Source organism: Neoarius graeffei, chromosome 18 (genome assembly GCF_027579695.1).
Source record: "Neoarius graeffei isolate fNeoGra1 chromosome 18, fNeoGra1.pri, whole genome shotgun sequence".
Classification (NCBI taxonomy): Eukaryota; Metazoa; Chordata; class Actinopteri; order Siluriformes; family Ariidae; genus Neoarius; species Neoarius graeffei.
In genome coordinates, this window is record NC_083586.1 from 63,809,117 (window position 1) to 63,830,993 (window position 21,877).

General features: G+C 44.3%; 1 protein-coding gene across 1 annotated transcript; it reads right to left on the reverse strand.

The window, feature by feature from the left end:
• Positions 1-280: 280 nt before the first annotated feature.
• Positions 281-1,975, reverse strand: LOC132865817 (general transcription factor II-I repeat domain-containing protein 2A-like). The gene has a single exon (XM_060898317.1). It carries the CDS (start codon positions 1,973-1,975, stop codon positions 281-283), a length of 1,695 nt encoding a protein of 564 aa, XP_060754300.1.
• Positions 1,976-21,877: the final 19,902 nt, after the last annotated feature.

Here is a 21,877-nt window from a genome sequence, read left to right on the forward strand (position 1 = left end):
TGTAGCCTTTTTTTTTTTGCATGTGGCAGGTTCACATTACATTGCCCATAAAATTCAGGCCTACATTTATGATCAAAGTCCACACATTGAAAATGAACTTTTTTAAAACTAGGACTTTTTTTTAACATGCATAGAGTGGCAATTGGCCTACATTACACACCCTCTCACACTACAATTCACTGTTGAAACATTGAAACTTTCAGACAATTAACTTTATGCATGTAGTCTTTTTTTTGTGCATACACAGGGGCATGTTCACATCAGTGGTCAGTAGGCTACCTTATTCAGATGATGACTTGCATTGGATGGAGTCAACAAGGGATGCATAGTCCGGGATATAGCTACTGATAGCCAGTCTCAGACACGCCTCCAAATGATCGTCGGTCAGGGTGGAGCGGTATTTGGATTTTATAATTTTCATATGTGAAAAGGCTGACTCGCACAAGTAAGTAGACCCAAACATTGCAGTCAGAGATGTTGCACATTTTCTCATGTTGGGATACTTTTCTTCTGTGAGCAAACTCCAGAACTGTTCATTGGCCCTGGACTTCAGGTTAATGTCTGCTTGCAGTGTCAAGATCTCATCCTCAACTTCAGCAGAACTGAGCTGAAACATTGTTGAGATTTTGGAAGCGAGGACATCGACCTCAGCATCCTCCCGAAAAGGGAAGCACATGAACATGGCAACTGGCTTGAGTAGAGCGAAGTCTTGAAATCTCCTGTCAAAGTCTGACAGGACGGTGTCAATCTGTTCTGCATAACATGCACTGTCAAACTCCGTTGAGTCCTTTCCTTGATTATTCAGCTCAGATGCAAGGTTGCTAAAGTTTCCCAGATCATTGCGTTGGATCTTTGAAGAAAGCAGTTTAAGTTTTCCTTTGAAGGCATTCACTGTGCTTATCATATTGATCACGAGTTTCTCTTTGCCCTGTAATTCCACGTTTAGCTCATTGAGCATGTTTGACAGATCCGTTAAAAACGCCAAATCAAGCAACCAACGATCATCATTAAGTTGCTCGTATTCTGCATGTTTTTTCTCCTGAAGGAACTGCTTTATCTCGGGAAGGAGATCGCGAAATCGTTGCAGGAATTTCCCCCTACTCAACCACCTTACGTCTGTGTGAAGCAGTAGTCCTGTGTGGTCGCTGTCAGCCTCCTCAAGCTGCAAGCGGAAGAGTCGTCTTTGGAGAGATTTTGCACGGATAGAACAGGCCACTTTTGTTGCTACGTCCATGATCTCTTTCATGTTCAACATTTTCGCACACAACGCTTGTTGGTGTATGATACAATGGTAACTTAGAAAGTCAGGAAACGCTTCATCCTCTCGGCATTTGGCAACAAATCCATTACGCCTGCCTGTCATGGCTGGCGCCCCGTCCGTGGTGATAGACACCAACTTGCACACTGGAATCTTAGTCTTGTCGATAAAGTTTTTGAATATCTGAAAAATGTCCTCCCCCCGTGTGTGTGCGTTCATATGCAGAACTGCTAAAAGTTCCTCTTTTGCAGTCATATCATGAACCATCCGAATAAAAATGCACAACTGGGCTTTGTCTGTGATGTCGGTAGATTCGTCCATCTGTAACGAGAAGCACTCGCAACAGTCAATGTCCTTAGCAAGCTGCTGTACTAAGTTGTCGCCCATCATTTCGCATCGCCTGGTCACTGTATTTCCTGTCAATTGAACAGCTTTGACTGCAGACATTATTTCCGTTTTGTTTTTAAAGTCTTTAAACAACGCATCTGATGCCTCGATGAAGGCTTCCTTCACCATAACTCCATCCTGGAAACACTTTTTGTGCCTAATGATCGTGCGACTCACCCGGAACGATGCCTCTGTGGCGGCCTTGGCTTTCGACGTTGGCCGAGTGAAAAGAGACTGCTGTCCAAGAAGCTGAGACTTCAACTCCCTCACCTTTCTCTTTCTCAATTCAGTGCTTGGAGGAAAGTCAGTATCAAAGGTTCGATGAACCATTCGAAAATGTCTCTCTACGTTCCCTTTCTTTGGAAGTGCAATGCTGGATTGACAGATCAGACAGACACACTTCGAGTGTGACATCGTGAACAAGAAGTCCTCTTCCCATTCTTGATGGAAATGGTAAGTCTTCGATTTTTTTATTTGTTTACCTCCCTCATTCATTTCCGAATCATTTTTTGTAGGCTACTACACAGCGAATCGAGCTACAGCGAAAACGAAAATGCAGTGGTAAAAGGAAAGCAAGCAACAACTGGCGCTTGTCTGTAGTAGGCTATGAGATATGTTATGGTTGTTATGGTAATGGTGTAACAAACTTTGTAGCAGCCAGCAGACTGGCCTGTCTACACGTCAATCAGCGGGCACGTTATAATATCATTATGTGATAGGATGAATTGCTTTTCTGAAAACGCGCGGTTTTTTTTTTCCGTTTTTTTTCTTGCGGAGTTCTGTGAGCTACTCTCATTGGCCCTGCGATCGACCAGTCGATCGCGATCGACGTATTGGGCACCCCTGATCTAGAGGCTTTGTGACCCTCAGTCTCTCTCTCTCTCTCTCTCTCTCTCTCTCTCTCTCTCAGAGTTCATCATTTGCTACTCATCTGTCCAAAGCTCATTTCTCAATGTGTGTTGCTCCTCATTATTTGTCTATCTTTTTCATCTCTTTCTGTATATTCTCTTTCTTTTTTCCTCTCTCCCTGTAAATCTGACTCTCATCCTTATTTTTCTTCACTCTCTCTTTCATTCTTTCCTCTATACATCTCGTGTTGTCTTTCTCTCCTTGGTACTCTTACAAACACAATTCTCTTCATTCTCCTCCTCATCATTTTGCACATCACTGATTGTGCCGTGTTCTCACACACACTCGTCAACTTTGGGTTGGACACACAGCATGAGTGAAATTTCCAATAAACTGCTGCAGGCACAGGAGACAGACAGACAGACAAAGAAAGGGACCTCCACACTGCAGTGCTACTGGGTTTCAATAAAACATTACATATTCAGTTTCAAATTTTCTTTTCTCACCAGGAGTGGGTGCCTCCTTACTTGTGTCCACATACACACAAGGACCTGACTAGAGCTGGAGGGGATCCATCCATCCATTCATCCATCCTTCCTCCCTTTCTTCCTTGTTGATCATTATTAGCTAATCCAGCTGACAGGTGATGAGTTTATGCCATCATGTGTCATCCGTCGTCCATCCAGCGTTGTCCATGTTTCACGAAAATCGCTTCTTCTCACTCAGTTCTTCACTGATTTTTATTATTTTTGGCAGGAAGATAGGTCTGCCTGGGGTGTATATGGCTTCTACCCAAATTTGCATAATTGCAATTAATAACAAGTGTTGCCAAGCAAAACAAACCTCGCCCGGTAGCACTTATGATAAATATCAAGGAAGATATCATGAAAAAAATGGGTATCCTATGGGTCCATGTGGCTACTGCTTAGAAATAAAATAGTTTTCTGATATCATGTCCATACAATAAATATAGCATATATATTTACTCTATGAGGCAGGAGAATTCAGGGAACCTAGTTGATGATGTCCTGGATCGCTGACCCTCAACTATGAGGATGGCAACCAACAGACAGATTAAAAATATTGAAACTTTTACAACGCTAACTTAAACCTCCAGGACTGCAGGTGGTGCTGTAGAGGGAGCAGCTGGGCCAAGCCAGTGTCATGGCTGGTCTGCTACTTTCATTGCTCTTAGAATTTTTACTTATATTCTCTTTTACCAGCCCCATAAAGGCACAGTCTAGCAATTATACATGGCATATTTTGGGTGAAATTGTGTTAAGGTGGCGAATGGCTTGGCTCTGATTTTTATATATATATATATATATATATATATATATATATATATATATATAGAGGGGGCGGCACGGTGGTGTAGTGGTTAGCGCTGTCGCCTCACAGCAAGAAGGTCCAGGTTCGAGCCCCGTGGCCGGCGAGGGCCTTTCTGTGTGGAGTTTGCATGTTCTCCCCGTGTCCGCGTGGGTTTTCTCCGGGTGCTCCGGTTTCCCCCACAGTCCAAAGACATGCAGGTTAGGTTAACTGGTGACTGTAAATTGACCGTAGGTGTGAGTGTGAATGGTTGTCTGTGTCTATGTGTCAGCCCTGTGATGACCTGGCGACTTGTCCAGGGTGTACCCCGCCTTTCGCCTGTAGTCAGCTGGGATAGGCTACAGCTTGCCTGCAACCCTGTAGAACAATAAAGCAGCTAGAGATAATGAGATATTATATATATATATATATATATATATATATATGACTGTACACTGGGGATGGTGTGATTAGGAGTAAATGTGTATATTTGCATGTCTCACATTAGGGTACTTTTATTTCCACCTCATATGCACTGTGTGGGTTGATATATAGACTGTACAATAATATCTGCCTTACACACACACCCCTATGAATCGTTCATTATAGGCATCAGTACCCTCACTAACCCTGCTGGTTCCTTATCACTGTATGCATAATGAACTAATGAGGAACAGACTTCACATTAACCAAGCTCTGTGTGTGTGTGTGTGTGTGTGTGTAAGTTAAATATGCAACCCATCCTGTACCTCCAGATAGGGATGACAAGGTGAAGATAAACTTCTGACTCCAAAGAACCTTTTACAAATAATACCCAAATTAAAACTAAATTTTGGACAGTGTTGTTTGAAGTTTGGGGTCCATTCAGTATGCAAGACTATAGTGAATGGAACAAGATCATGATCCCACAGATCCATGAATGCAGAATTGTTTGAAAATATAGCAAAGGAAACTGGAAAAATAGTCACATTCAGGAAGGATTTCCACAATTTTGGGTGGATTGAAAATTTACAAAGCCCAAAAAGTCTGGTCTGAACCCACTCAACTTTTTCAGTCAATTCTGAGACTATTTAACCCACTAACATCTAACAAATTGCTGTTGTACATGGAAACCAGAAGCTGCTTGATGCAAGGGCACAGAATAATTAATTAAACTTCTCAAAGAATTAATGGGATTATCCAAACTGGATGTCAAATCACAGATAAACATGGTCATCAATGCCATATATATGGTTTATTCATGCATTCAAACTAGCATATTGGGTTTCTTCAAAGAATATCCAGGAAAACATGACACTGGATAACTAGGAAACCAGGGAGACTGTAAGTACACACAAGACTTCCTCGGACACACAGGCAAACAAAAGTGGGTGAGCAGTAGTGAGAGCAAAAAAAATAAAAAAATACAGTCAGCAGGAGCTGTCAAAAATCAAGATGCACAACAGGTGGTAAACACAAAGCCTCTATGGGAAAGTTGCTATGTCCCACCACTTATTGTGCAGTCTCCTGAAAAACTCATACACAGAAATCAAAAGGAGGGCAGACCTAATGAATATTACACAGTGGAAATCCACCATCCTGAAACAGAGACAGGACCAGAGAAAATAAGACAAAAAAAAAAAGACTGTATCTGGACCTGAGCCCATGATTGGGCCCAGATCAGAAATTGAATCAGAAAAAAAGATCAGTGATCTGAAGCTGATCTTGATCAAATTGGTCAGACTTCAGACTGAGGCAACATTGATACTGGATTAAAATCAGTGACAGAAACTGGTGCAAAGGCAGAAACTGATACTGGGGAAAGATCAGTGACTGAGACTGTTACAAGATAAGCAACTTATACTGGTGGAAGATCAGCAACTAATACAGGGCAAGATCAGTGACAGTTACTGGGGAAAGATCAGTGACTGATACTTGTACAAGATCAAAAACTGAGATTGGTACAAGTTCAGAGACTGACACTGGGGCAAATTCAGTGACTGATACTGGTAGAAGATCAGCAGTTAATGCAGGGACAAGATTAGTGACTGAGAGTGGGACAAGATTGTTGAGTGATACTGGTGTAAAACCAAGGACTGATATTGGGGCACGATCAGCAACTCTCAGTGACTAAGAATGGTACGAGCTCAGCATATGAGTGTGGAGCAAGATCAGGGACTGATACTGGATTAAAATCAGCAACTAACACAGGAGCAAGATCGGCGGTTGATATTGGGGGTAAGGTCAGTGGTTGATATCGGGGCAAGGTCAGCGGTTGATATCGGGGCAAGGTCAGCGGTTGATATCGGGGCCAGGTCAGTGGTTGATATATGGGGCAAGGTCAGCGGTTGATATATGGGGCATGGTCAGTGGCTGATATCGGAGCAAGGTCAGCAGTTGATATTGGGGGTAAGGTCAGTGGTTGATATCAGGGCAAGGTCAGCGGTTGATATCGGGGCCAGGTCAGCGGTTGATATATGGGGCAAGGTCAGCAGTTGATATATGGGGCATGGTCAGTGGCTGATATCGGGGCAAGGTCAGTGGTTGATAAGTCATTCCACCTGCTGTCAATTGTGTGTGTGTTTGTTACAGGGATGGAGCATAAAAGGAGAAAGAGAGCAGAGAAAGGGAGCTCTCTCCCTGACCACAATGCATGTGTGGGTGAGTGTGTGAGAAAGGAAGAAGGAAAGAAAGCTGAAAAGCTAAAATAAAGTGGTTTGTGGAACATTAACTCTCGCCTTCCGTGCTTCTGTGCTCCACCCACATCAGGAATTACTACAGTGGTGCGGAAACCCAGAAGCACAGAAGGGAACCATCCCATGGAGTCCTCCCCATTCGAAGAGCTCATCCTTGCCCTCGCTATCACCCAGCAGAACCAGCATCAAGCTCTGATCACCCCCCAGAAGGAGCAGCAGCAACGCTTCGAAGCCTTGATGCTGGTCCAGCAGGAAGATCGCTGGGCGTTCCGGCACCCGCTCGCGTCAGCAGGGCCATCAGCCACCGCTGCCACCACCCTCACAAAGATGGGACTGCAGGACGATCCAGAAGTGTTCCTCACTCTCTTTGAGCAAGCAGCCGAGGCTTTTGGGGGTGGCAGCAGGAGCAGCGTATCGCATACCGGTGAGTATTCAAGGGGATACGTATCACGCTTTGGTGGATTCCGGGTGTAATCAGACCTCAATTCACCAATGCCTGGTGCAAGGTGAGGCATTGGGGGGAGCACAAGTGGTGAAAGTGTTGTGTGTGCATGGGGATGTTCACCATTACCCTCTAGTGTCTGTCCATATTCTATTCCAGGGCCAAATGCATAGAATAAAGGCGGTGGTTAGTCCTCGTCTTACCCACTCATTGATTTTGGGTACTGATTGGCCAGGATTTAAATAACAAATGGAACATTTAACACATAGTGGGTCCTGCTCTAGTAGGTCACGGGAAGATCCCGGTGTGGCATTGGTTGGAGAAGCTGTCACAGAGCCGTCTACATCAACACCACGTCAGAGTGAGGAGCAGCCCGCTCCTCCTCCCTCTCTCAGGGATTCCCTTGGGGATTTCCCGTTAGAGCAGTCGTGAGACAAGACTCTGTGGCATGCATTTGACCAAGTGAGAGTAAATCGATGGTCAAACTCTTCAGCCAAGCTCGGCACCGACCTTCCCCTATTTTGCCATTATTAAAGATAGATTGTACCAAGTGACGCAGGACACTCAAACTAAGGAATTAATAACCCAGTTGTTAATCCCAAAGAGCCGTAGGGAACTCGTATTCCATGCGGCTCACTTTAATCCCATGGCTGGACACTTGGGGCAAGACAAAACACTAGCCCAAATAATGGCCCGGTTCTATTGGCCAGGGATTCGTGGGAATGTCCATCGGTGGTGTGTGGCATGCCGTGAATGCCAATTACTAAATCCCGCAGCCATTCCAAAAGCGTCGTTGCACCCTCTTCCTCTAATATAGACCCCGTTTGAGTGAATTGGGATGGATCTCGTTGGGCCATTATCCCCATGGGCCATTATCCCCATGGGTCAGCATGGGGATATCGCTTTATTTTAGTTCTAGTGGAATATGCAACGTGATATCCGGAAGCAGTGCCTCTCCACAATATCTCAGCATGCAGTATTGCAGAGGCACTCTTCCGCTTTATCTCCCAGGTTGGGATTCCAAAAGAAATCCTGACAGACCAAGGCACCTTGTTTATGTCACGCACACTACGCGAGCTGTATGGGTTACTGGGGATTAAGTCTATCCGCACCAGTGTCTATCACCCATAAACGGATGGCTTAGTAGAACGATTTAACCAGACACTCAAAAACATAATCCGGAAATTCGTAAGTGAAGATGCGCGTAATTGGGGTAAGTGGCTTGAGCCCCTGTTATTCACAGTATGAGAGGTCCCGCAAGCCTCCACAGGGTTTTCTCTCTTTGAATTATTATATGGGCATATAATGTCACATGGCATTCTGGATGTGCTGCGGGAAAATTGGGAGGAGGGACCTTCACCTAGTAAAAATGAAATCCAGCACGTTCTTGACCTGCACACAAAACTCCACACCCTCACGCGCCTAACCCAGGATAATTTGCGGCAGGCACAAGAACGTCAAAGCCGGCTGTATGACAGGGGCACGTACCTTAGAGAGTTCACGCCGGGAGACAAAATGCTCGTATTATTGCCCACGTTGAGTTCTAAATTAGTCGCCAAGTGGCAAGGGCCCTTCGAGGTCACACAGTGAGTCAGGGAAGTCGACTATGAGGTAAAGCGAATGGCTGGGGCGGGGCACTGCAAGTCTACCACCTCAACTTTTTAAAATGCTGGAATGAGGGGGTCCCCGTGGCTTTGGCATCAGTAGTACCAGAGAAGGTGGAGCTGGGGCCGGAGGTAAAAAAGATAACATCTCGGACCACTCCGGTCCCTTGTGGAGACCACCTCTCGCCGGCCCAACTCACGGAGGTAGCCAAGTTGCAGAAGGAATTTTCTGACGTGTTCTCGCCCCTTCCGGGTCATACCCACCTCATAGAACACCACATTGAAACGTCCCCGGGGTGGTAGTGCGTAACCGCCCTTACTGCTTGCCCAAACACAAGAAAAAGGTGGTTCGGGATGAACTCAAGGCCATGCTCGAAATGGGCATAATCGAGGAGTCCCACAGTGACTGGAGCAGCCCAGTGGTCCTGGTTCCCAAGACCGATGGGTCGGTCAGGTTCTGTGTGGACTATAGAAAGGTCAACGCGGTGTCTAAATTTGATGCATACCCAATGCCTCACATTGATGAGTTGCTTGATCGGTTAGGCGCTGCTCACTTTTATTTGACACTGGATCTAACAAAGGGATATTGTCAGATCCCCGTCCGGGTCATACCCACCTCATAGAACACCACATTGAAACGCCCCCGGGGTGGTAGTGCGTAACCGCCCTTACTGCTTGCCCAAACACAAGAAAAAGGTGGTTCGGGATGAACTCAAGGCCATGCTCGAAATGGGCATAATCGAGGAGTCCCACAGTGACTGGAGCAGCCCAGTGGTCCTGGTTCCCAAGACCGATGGGTCGGTCAGGTTCTGTGTGGACTATAGAAAGGTCAACGCGGTGTCTAAATTTGATGCATACCCAATGCCTCACATTGATGAGTTGCTTGATCGGTTAGGCACTGCTCACTTTTATTTGACACTGGATCTAACAAAGGGATATTGTCAGATCCCCTTGACTCCTCTATCCCGAGAGGAAACGGCCTTTTCCACACCATTTGGTTTACACCAATTTGTCATGCTCCCTTTTGGGTTGTTTGGGGCGCCCGCTATGTTCCAGTGGCTTATGGACAGGGTCCTCTGCCCTCATGCTGCCTACGTGACCACCTATCTAGATGACATAATAATCTACAGTCATGATTGGCCGCGGCACTTGGAACATCTGAGGGCTGTTCTAAATTCGCTGAGGCGAGCGGGCCTCACAGCTAACCCGAAAAAATGTGCGATTGGGCGGGTGGAAGTACGGGATCTGGGGTTCTACTTGGGTCATGGGCAGGTACGTCCCCAAATCAACAAGACTGCAGCGATTGTAGCTTGCCCGAGGCCCAAGACCAGAAAGGAGGTGAGGCGGTTCTTGGGGCTGGCTGGCTATTATCGTAGGTTTCTACCTAACTATTTGGACGTCGCCAGCCCGTTAACCGACCTCACTAAAAAGGGGGCTCCAGATCCAGTCCAGTGGACGGAGCAGTGCCAACAGGCCTTCTCTGAGGTAAAAGCTGCACTGTGTGGGGGGCCACTTTTACACTCCCCTGACTTCTCTCTCCCCTTTATTTTGCAGACTGATGCATCGGACAGGGGGCTGGGGGCCGTTTTGTCCCAGGAGGTGGAGGGCGAGGAGCGCCCTGTGCTGTACATCACCCGAAAGTTGTCGATGCGTGAAAGCAAGTACAGCACAATTGAAAATGAGTGTCTTGCCATCAAGTGGGCGGTCCTCGCCCTCCGATACTACCTGCTGGGGAGCCCTTTCACTCTCTGTTCAGACCACCCACCCCTCCAGTGGCTCCACCGCATGAAGGATGCCAATGTGCGGATCACCCATTGGTATCTCGATCTCCAGCCATTTAAGTTTGAGGTGATCCACAGGCCAGGGGCACAGATGGTGGTGGCGGACTTCCTGTCCCATCGGGGGGGGGAGTCAGCTTCAGGCCGGACGGCTCCCCAGCCTGAGTCGGGCAGCGGGGGTATGTGGCAGCGGGGGCGTGGCCAAGCAGCAGTCTGTGAATGGAGGGCGGGGTCGGGGAAAGTAAGTGACTAAGTCATTCCACCTGCTGTCAGTTGTATGTGTGTGTGTTTGTTACAGGGATGTAGCATAAAAGGAGAGTGAGAGAGCAGAGAAAGGGAGCTCTCTCCCTGACCACAACATGTGTGAGTGAGTGAGTGTGTGTGTGAGAAAGGAAGAAGGAAAGAAAGCTGAAAAGCTAAAATAAAGTGGTTTGTAGAACATTAACTCTCGCCTGCCGTGCTTCTGTGCTCCACCCACATCAGGAATTACTACACTCAGTCGTTGATATTGGGGGCAAGGTCAGCGGTTGATATTGGGGGCAAGGTCAGCGGTTGATATTGGGGGCAAGGTCAGTGGTTGATATTGAGGGCAAGGTCAGTGGCTGACACTGGGGCAAGGTCAGTGGCTGATATCGGGGCAAGGTCAGTGGTTGATATTGGGGGCAAGGTCAGTGGTTGATATTGAGGGCAAGGTCAGTGGCTGACACTGGGGCAAGGTCAGTGGTTGATATTGGGGGCAAGGTCAGTGGCTGATATTGGGGGCAAGGTCAGGGGTTGATATTGGGGGCAAGGTCAGGGGTTGATATTGGGGGCAAGGTCAGGGGTTGATATTGGTACTAAGGCGAGATCAGTGACTGATTCTGGTGCAAGATTAACAAATGATATTGGGACCAAAACAGCAAATGATACTGGTGCAAGCTCAGTAAATGTTATGACCATAGTAACTGTCCCAGGATTAGGATTTGTGGTGTAGACTGAGACAATATCACCAACTAATAGTGGCAATAGAATTGGTGTATATGATTAAAATGCTGATGTAATAGAGCGAAGAGGAGAAGAGAGAGGAAGGAATGGGGCAGAGTTTGAGAAGGCTCAGTGACAAAATCCACTCATGTCAATGGAAATGCATCAGTGGCTGTGACTGTGGGAAGACTTTGTAGGGTCAACAGCTAAAGCAGAACAAAATGCAAAATAGGAGCTGAGAGTTTCACAGGACAGAGCTTGAACCAAAGATTCTAGCAGAACCTGAGCCAAATCTGCAACAAGAGTGAGCCAAGACCAGTAGCAGAGACTGAGCCAGGAGACTAACTCATGGGCAGGAGTACTGTCAAAGACTGAGCAAGGAATGTACAGAGAGAGAGAGAGAGAGAACATCAACAGGGACAATAGCACCAAAATACAAACCAGGTGCAGATTCTTAGACTACAGGTTAGTTATTAAAAGGGCAGATAGACAGACAGAAAAGATAAAAGACTGTTCACTGTGAGAGCAACAAGGGTGAGACACAGCTGTAGTTTCTCTTTCACTGAAAAAAAAAGTAAGGACCAAAAAAAGTTGTTTGTCGTTGCAGTATAAAGCAAACTGCCAAATTTCCTTCTGCTTACAGATTCTCCGGAGCTACAAATCATTTTAGGACAGGTCAAGAGCACACACACACACCATGGCGATCACTGATAAAATTTTAAACAATTAAAAACACAAGAGACGGCAAGCAATAGTATATATACACTATCAATTTATACATAGTATTTTTATTTGTTTCTATTAATCTGTTGATTTGCTTCCCTGTTGTTATTGTTTCTGTTGGATATTCAATTTGATTTAGAGCTATTAACACTGATTATACAAAATGTGTGTGTGTGTGTGTGTGTGTGTGTGTGTGTGTGTGTGTGTGTGTGCACGTATGTGTGTGTTGGCCCATGGGTGCTTTTCAGAAAACACGCATAGAAATAAATGTGCTACTGTGACTCAGTGCATTGTTCTTCAAGCATAACAAAATAATTTGCTCTCTCTCTCTCTCTCTCTCTCTCTCTCTCTCTCTCTCTCTCTATCTATCTATCTATCTATCTATCTATGTTCCCTCCTATTACCACTGATGGTAACTTATTGTCATCTTGCCCTGTCTAATTCAACAGTGCATTTTCAAACTGTTAATTGTTGCCATGTTAACACAGAAAAATACACAGAGAGAGAGAGAGAGAGAGAGAGAGAGAGATGATGATGATGACGATGATGATGCAGCTAATTAGCTAATTGAGTCAGATGTTTTTCAGCCCTTAATTACTCCCCATCACTGAAAGGTGATTCCATTAATGCACAAATATAAATACAGACAGAAAAAAGCATCATGTCTTTCGTCTCCTGTTCTCTCTCTTTCTGTAAATCCTTTTTCTGTCCTCTTCCCTTCTCCCTCGCTCTCAATGCTGATTCATTTCTCTCTCGTCACAATGTTTGCAGTGCGATGAAAAGAAAAGCCCTGAGTCTTCCTCAGTGAACACTGATGATTTAAGAAGACATTATTCATAACAAGACGCATGTGGACACTCCTAACACACATTCACTCAAACTTTATGCCAATGTAGTAGAACTAATATACCGTAAATAAACTAGACACAAAAGTTTTTAGATGTTTTCTTTGTTATTTGAAATACTTTTTGAAAATTATTTAATTAAATTTAAAAGCAATGATAATTACACCAAAGCACTGTTGTATTCTGGACTCTGATTGGTCAGAAGGTGCTGACTAATTCTCCAAAACAGCAGCTCTGACCATAATACAGCTGCAAATCACAAAAATCACATAAACCAGGTTTATTTAAAAGCCCTTGTTATAAAATGTTATCGTTTCTATAGTAACCAGATGCCTTCTATAACCGGTTAAAAACATGTGCAGTCATTCATCCGGTGAAGTTTTCTGCAAGGAGATGTTTATTTAATGTTCATGGATGAGGTAAAGACAAAAATTTTTATCTACATCTTCCTTACCATGCGATCTTAAATCCCTAAATGCCTCTAACATCAAAAAGTAGATGATTTCAAATACCTGGGATCCCATGTCACAGACTCACAAAAGGAATTCAAGATCAGAAAAGCCCTAGCGTGGGAAGCCTATAATAAGCTAGAAAAAATCTGGCAGTCAAATTTAACCAAGTCCATTAAGGTCCAGACATTTAGAACTTTTGTAGAGCCAGTTCTTCTGTATGGCTCAGAAACTTGGACCTTAAGTACCAAGCTTGAGAGTCGTCTTGACGGATGCTATACCAACCTGTTAAGAGCACAGAACATCAGCTGGAGGGACCATGCCACTCTTGGCCAAATCTACGGAGGATTACCCCAAGTATCCCAGAAGCTTAAGCAAAAGTGTCTACAGTTTGCTGGCCATTGCCATCGTGCCACAGATAAAGTAATTTCCTTTCTCCTTCTATGGCACCCATCTGGCAAAGTTGTATCCAGAAAGTTAACATACCCAAACACCATTGCCAGAGACTCGAGCATCGATATTGAAGACCTGGGTTCAGCGATGCAGGACTGCTGTGTCTGGAGAGAGTTAGTCATAGGAATCTCGCCCACCCCCATGGACGAAGAATGATTGATGATTGAATGTTCATGGAAGGAGTCTCCAGTGTCAGAGGTAAAGCTGTAACTTTAGGTTTTCTGACATCTTCAGAACTTTGAAAATGACTGCTTATGACTGAAAATGCTGCTTAGATTTGTTGAAATTGACAACGACATCAGAGTATGCCAAAATGATTAAAGTGCCAGAAAAAATGAAGAAGAAAAGAGAGCAAACAAGCGCCGGTGCATGTTTTGTTTACTCAAGAAACACACAAAGATTATGCACTACACTACACGCATGTCAACCGATATGCTCATAAGAAATAGAAGAAATATTTACACTTACTCGAGTTGATCTTCGGATGGATCGGGTTGAAGTTCAAACTGACACTGCTTATCATCAGTGTCACAGTCCTCGAGATCTGATGAACTGCTGAAATTGCAATCGCTGTCCTGAATCATCCGAAGCACCTCCTGAGCATCAAATCGCCGTGCCATCTCAAGTTTTACCTCCAAAGAGGTAGCCTAAACTATGGCTGATATATTTTATCCTGTTTACAGTGGGCGTTCCCACCGTGAAAAAGAAGCTAATTGAAACCAAAAGAGTGAAAGTGATTATCATGCGGTTACCATGGGAACAGTCTTTTATGAGTGTGCAAGTGGGCGCTCAGTGCTCCAACTCCAATGTGACTGAGGAAGGGGACAAGTTTTCTCATCTCATTATCTGTACCCGCTTTATCCTGTTCTACAGGGTCGCAGGCAAGCTGGAGCCTATCCCAGCTGACTACGGGTGAAAGGCGGGGTACACCCTGGACAAGTCGCCAGGTCATCACAGGGCTGACACATAGACACAGACAACCATTCACACTCACATTCACACCTACGCTCAATTTAGAGTCACCAGTTAACCTAACCTGCATGTCTTTGGACTGTGGGGGAAACCGGAGCACCCGGAGGAAACCCACGCGGACACGGGGAGAACATGCAAACTCCGCACAGAAAGGCCCTCGCCGGCCACAGGGCTCGAACCCGGACCTTCTTGCTGTGAGGCGACAGCGCTAACCACTACACCACCGTGCTGCCCTAAAGTATAAAGTTTCTGTCAATATGTTTATCATGCTTGCATGATAAAAACTTGCAACGATATTTATCTAAATACATGACCTACTCATTCTAAACCTGCTGAGCTTCACTGGAGAAGCTCTCGACCCCAGAGGGTTAACTTCAAGAGAGGTTGGGAACGAGGGAACAGCTGTTTATAGCTGCTGTAATGTAACTAGGAACAATTAAAACCATGTTTCATGGAATGTCCACAAATTAAACGTAACTAAATATGAATAAAATGTAAGTTGTGTTGTTAAAGTGTAAACGCTGGCAAAGTGCTGTGGTATAAGAGGAATAAAATGCTTGTCCTGTTATGGGAAAATAAACAGCTTTTAAAGTGTTTTTATTACATTCATAGCTTAAGCTTAAAATATAAAAATCTATCTTTAGGTGTCCAGATGATGACACACCATCTGACAGATATTTCATCATACTCCAGTACTGAGTAATGCAAAGAAGAAAGTTTTATTTCTACATCTTTTAATTGGTGAAAACGAAACAGTCGGGGTTGTTCATCTTTGCTGTGCTCATTTAAAAGTTTTAAGTGCATGTTTTTTTCAGGTTAACATATCTTATAACTGAAGGCTGAAAACCGAAGAGCAGAATTTCTGATATATCGTAGCATATGCACTATGATGCATGCTGAAGTGAGTGAGCAATTAAAGAAAAAGATGGTGATGAGTTGAATTATTACAGAAGCATGACACACAAAAAAAATTGAGGAATTTTTCATTTGAAAAGTTATTAGCTTATAAAACTGACAGGATGAATCACACAACCTGGGTATATCTACACACATACATTGACTGCTGTCAAGTCAAGTCAAGTCTATTTGTATAGCACTTTTAACAATAAACATTGTCACAAAGCAGCTTTACAGAATTTGAATGACTTAAAACATGAGCCAATTTTATCCCTAATCTGTCCCCAACGATGAAGCCTGTGGTGACGGTGGCAAGGAAAAACTCCCTCAGACGACATGAGGAAGAAACCTCGAGAGGAACCAGACTCAAAAGGGAACCCATCCTCATTTGGGCAACAACAGACAACATGACTATAACATTAACAGTTTTAACAAGAAGTCAGTTTCGTTGATGTTATAAACTCTTCATTGATGGAAACTTGAGTGCAAAACTGTTCATGACAACTGCAGTCCTAAAGTCAGCAAGTCAACTGCAGTCCTCAGCCATAAAAGCATTACTGTAAGAGTCCAGAGCGTCCTCCAGGTATGACTTTCAACTGTCCACATGGGGCCGTCCTCCACAGGAGCGATGCAATGAGACTCCAACCAGACACAGGGCACCAGGATGGATCAGGCAGGTCCGAGGAGCAGAAGAGGTTCAGCATCTCAATCTCAGGACCGACATGTAACTCAGAGGGACAGATTTGGGGGGGGGGGGGGGGAGAAAACACAGGTTGTTAGGTATGCCCAATGTCACCTGAATAAGTAGGAACAGTATACATACAGTAATCTGTGGTTGGTTGAAGAGAGCAACTGGACTTGCTTGAAGATTCTTGAAAACGTTTCGCCTCTCATCCTAAAGGCTTCCTCAGTTCTGTTTGACTAATAGGGAGTATCCAGTATTTATCCTCTCATGGATCATCATAGAATCCGAATCAGAATGCTGATGGCTGCATTGTAGGTGGCTGATAAAAGATGTCTTAGACACCCACCTCTGTTCAGTGATGGTCGTTCCAGGTTGACAAAAATGAACGATCCTCTCTGGCTAAGATGTCTGCCAGTTTTCTGGAAGTCCTCTCATACTCCCGCACCAGTCGAAGGGAACTCATCCCAAAGTGCGTAGAAACATATCTGTGAAGAATCTCAGTCATCCAGGTACATAGTAATCTGTGGTTGGTTGAAGAGGGCAACCACATACATACAGTATTGCACTGAGTCCAAGCAGGGACTTCAGCAACTAACTATCAGAATCAGAATTACTTTATTAATCCCCGGAGGGAAATTCAAATTTGCTACCAAGCTCATGAATCAAAGAAGAAGTAAACATGTCTAAAAATAGAAGATAAAATCTGAAAAAGAATAAATAAAAATAAAATAAATTTAAATAAGTTCAATAACTTAAGTATAAACAAAATGAAGTGATTTTATATATGTACAATGATTCCTATATACATATATTGCACCTGAGTTAAGGATGCATGGTAAGACAGTGCACCACAGTTATACAGTGGCGTTGTACAGCTTGACTGCAGCAGGTAGGAATGATTTCCTGGGTCTCTCAGTTGTGCAGCATGGAAGAATCAGCCGTTTACTGAATGTGCTCCTGTGGCTGATCAGCTCCTCATGTCGAGGGTGGGAAGGACAGTCTAAGATTGTTTTTATTTTGGACAGTGTCCTCTTCTCCAACACCACTGTCAGAGAGTCCAGTTCCACTCCTACAACTATGGCAGCATAACTAAAAGGGGAGAGCCAGAAGGTAACACAGGCATGAGGAGCCCCGGGACATAAAGCAGCAGCGACTACACCGTCAACAAACTCGAGTGAGCAAGCGAGTGGGGACTGACAGCATCCATACATCCCAGTTTACCAAAACACTCTGTCTGAGGACCCTCCAGATCTACTCCTTTACCTCATAAACACCATTAACACAAGGCTTGACTAAACAGATATGTTTTCAGCTGAGACTTAAACACTGAGACTGTGTCTGATTCCCGAACACTACTTGAAAGGCTGTTCCATAACTGTGGAGCTTTGTAAGAAAAGGCTCCGCCCCCTGATGTAGCCTTCACTATACGAGGTACCAGCAGATAGCCTGCACCTTTTGATCTAAGTAGGCGTGGCGGGTCATAGAGGAGCAGAAGTTCACTCAGGTACTGTGGTGCGAGACCATTCAGTGCTTTAAAGGTCAATAGTAGTATTTTATAATCAATACGAAATTTGATTGGGAGCCAATGCAGTGTGGATAAGACAGGGGTGATGGGGTCATATTTTCTAGTTCTAGTAAGGACTCTTGCTGCTGCATTTTGAACTAACTGGAGCTTGTTTATGCACTTATTGGAACATCCAGACAGTAAGGCATTACAATAATCCAACCTGGAGGTAACGAAAGCATGAACTAGTTTTTCTGCGTCATGTAGCGACATTAAATTTCTTATCTTTGCAATATTTCTGAGATGAAAGAAAGCTATCCGGGTGATGTTATCAATGTGAGTTTCGAATGAAAGACTGGGGTCAATAATCACTCCGAGGTCTTTTACTGCTGCACGTGAAGAAACAGAAAGGCCATCCAGAGTTACTGCGTAATCAGAAAACTTACTTCTAGCTGCATGCGGTCCGAGTACAAGTACTTCAGTCTTGTCAGAGTTAAGCAGAAGGAAGTTAAGTCTAATCCAGTGTCTAATGTCCTTCACACATTCCTCAATTCTATTAAGCTGGTGTCTCTCATCAGGTTTTGCAGAAACATACAACTGTGTGTCATCAGCATAACAGTGGAAACTAATACAATGTTTACGAATAATATCACCCAGAGGTAACATATATAGAGAAAAAAGCAGTGGACCCAAGACAGAACCTTGTGGAACACCAAACTTTATCTCAGTATGTCTAGAAAAATCACCATTTACATCAACTTACTGATAGCAATGGGTGGCACGGTGGTATAGTGGTTAGCGCTGTCGCCTCACAGCAAGAAGGTCCGGGTTCGAGCCCCGTGGCCGGCGAGGGCCTTTCTGTGCGGAGTTTGCATGTTCTCCCCGTGTCCGTGTGGGTTTCCTCTGGGTGCTCCGGTTTCCCCCACAGTCCAAAGACATGCAGGTTAGGTTAACTGGTGACTCTAAATTGAGCATAGGTGTGAATGTGAGTGTGAATGGTTGTCTGTGTCTATGTGTCAGCCCTGTGATGACCTGGCGACTTGTCCAGGGTGTACCCCGCCTTTCACCCGTAGTCAGCTGGGATAGGCTCCAGCTTGCCTGTGACCCTGTAGAACAGGATAAAGCGGCTACAGATAATGAGATGAGATGAGATACTGATAGCAATCAGTTAAATAAGAGCTGAGCCAGGAGAGGGCCGTTCCCTTAACTCCCACAACATTTTCTAGTCTATCCAGAAGAATGGAATAATCAATGGTATCAAATGCTGCACTAAGGTCAAGCAACACAAGCAGCGAGACACAGCCCTGATCAGACGCCAACAGTAGGTCGTTTACTACTTTAACCAGTGCTGTCTCTGTGCTATGATGAGGTCTAAATCCTGACTGATACATTTCATGGATGTTATTCCTATGTAAATATGAGCATAAATGCTGTGCCACAGCTTTTTCAAGGATCTTGGAGATAAAGGGGAGGTTTGATATTGGCCGATAATTGGACAGCTGACAGGGATCAAGGTCAGGTTTTTTAATCAGGGGTTTGATAACTGCTAGTTTAAAGGATTTGGGTACATAGCCAATTGGAAGAGAAGAATTTATTATTTTTAGAAGCAGTTCAATTACTCCAGGCATTATCTGTTTGAATAGATGTGTAGGTAAGGGATCTCATACACAGGTTGAGGCTTTTGATGCCGAGATTAATGAAAGTAATTCAGTTTCTTTTAGGGGAGTAAAACATTCTAATTGCTGATCTGATACAGTTATATTGTTAACTACAGGTTCACTTACATTGTCTGACCTTAAATTAGTAGTTTGAATTTTTTGTCGGATATTTTCAATTTTGTCATTTAAAAAAATGCATGAAATCATTGCTACTACATACTGCAGGTGTGCATGTGTCTATAGTGGACTTATTCCTGGTTAATTTTGCTACAGTATTCAGGGCTCAAAATTCGCGGTGGTCCAGTCGCCCGAGGCGACTTAATTTGTCATTTGGCGGGTAATTCCTGTCACTAGGCAGCCCGGCTGGCTAGTTGAAAATAAAAAATATATATCAAATCAAATCAAGTTTATTTGTATAGCGCTTTTAACAATAAACATTGTCGCAAAGCAGCTTTACAGAATTTGAACGACTTAAAACATGAGCTAATTTTATTCCTAATCTATCCCCAATGAGCAAGCTTGTGGCAACAGTGGCAAGGAAAAACTCCCTCAGACGACATGAGGAAGAAACCTCGAGATGAACCAGACTCAAAAGGGAACCCATCCTCATTTGGGCAACAACAGACAGCCTGACTATAATATTAACAGTTTTAACAGGTATAACCCTCAACTGTCCTCATGGGGCCGTCCTTCACAGGAGCGGTGCGATAAAACTCCGACCAGACACAGGGCACCAGGATGGATCAAGCAGGTCTGAGGGGCAGAAGAGGCCAGCATCTCAATCCCAGGATCAACATGTAACTCAGAGGGACAGATTGGGGGGGGGGGGGGGGGGGGAAGAGAGAGAGAAAGAAAAACACAGGTTGTTAGGTATGCCCTAAAAATGACAAGTATTAAATCTGTGTGGTAGGCTCGCAGAGACGAGAGTCTTTACATCAGGCATAACACACAACAATGGCATGTTAATATGGTAAAAAATATCATGACCTGCTCTGGCTGGATGCTTGATTGGGTGATGGGAGCACACTCCTCAGCAATGATGAGATGCAGATGGGACCCTTAGGGCTGGCCAAGACAATTCAGTTACATTTCACCGGGTCTGGGACATGCGACAGAATGTCTGACGGCCGATTCCCTGCAGGCTACGATAGCCAGTCGAGGTCTCCACCCTCTCCACCAAAAGATTTCCTGTTGACTCCATGTAACTCAGAGGGACAGATTTGGGGTGGGGGGGGGGAAAGAAAACACAGGTTGTTAGGTATGCCCAATGTCACCTGAATAAGTAGGAACAGTATACATATTGCACCGAGTACAAGCAGGGACTCTGGGAACTAACTATGACAGCATAACTAAAAGGAGAGAGCCAGAAGGTAACACAGGCATGAGGGAGCCCCGGGACATAAAGCAGCAGCCACTACACCATCAACAAACTCGAGTGAGCAAGCGAGTGGGGACTGACAGCATCCATACATCCCAGTTTACCAAAACACTCTATGTCTGAGGACCCTCCAGATCTACTCCTTTACCTCATATATGAAGCGAAGATTCAGACTAGGGCTGTGCGATATATCGAATATACTCGATATATCTCCGAAAATTCTGTGTGAGATACATAAAATTATTATATCATAACTATCGAGTATTTTATGGTCATCTGCCAACTTGCGTTTGTTTCGTGTTTGTTGCGTTTGTTTAAAACCTTTTCCGGTGGTTTTCTCCCTGTCCCTCAGGCAGTAACGTGAGAGGCTGCCTAAGGGTAAAAAACAATAACGTCACGCACTCACCAACCAATCCCGGGCGACATCTCAGTGCTGAAAGGAACTTGCGGGAAGATTTTCTAGTTTCGGTCAGTGTTGCCAGATTGGGCAGTTTTGAATTCTACTTTGCGGGAAAAAATGGCTTGGACTGGTTGACAAAAATTGGATGGGTTTGACGTTAGTTCGGCAGGTTTTTATCAGATGCTTATATAGTTTCACTCCCACTAGAAAGCAGAGATGGGAGAGAATGTAAACACCTAAGCCGAATGATGTTCTTGAATATGCGAAGGAAATCAGGAAAAACAGCTCTCTTTGGTCAACTGAGGCAAGTCAGAGACCTAGTTTACCCAGCACTCCTTAGGTATTTTAAACAACCAAAATTGAGCATTGGCCTAAATTAATCATTAACAATAAACATTAATCTCATTAAGTATTATTCAAACAAAAAAATGTCGATGTAACTGTAAGACTAATATGAATGTGTGTAATGTAGTGCAGAAACTGAACTCATAAACTAGTAAATAAGAATGACGCAATCCATTCTCCATTTTCTCTTCTCATGTTACATTCAGCCATGCATCGTAGCCTGACTTTTTTTTTAATTGAAGTATATAAAACAGGTACAATCTAACAAATCCACAAAAATCAGGATAACAGATGAAGAAAATAC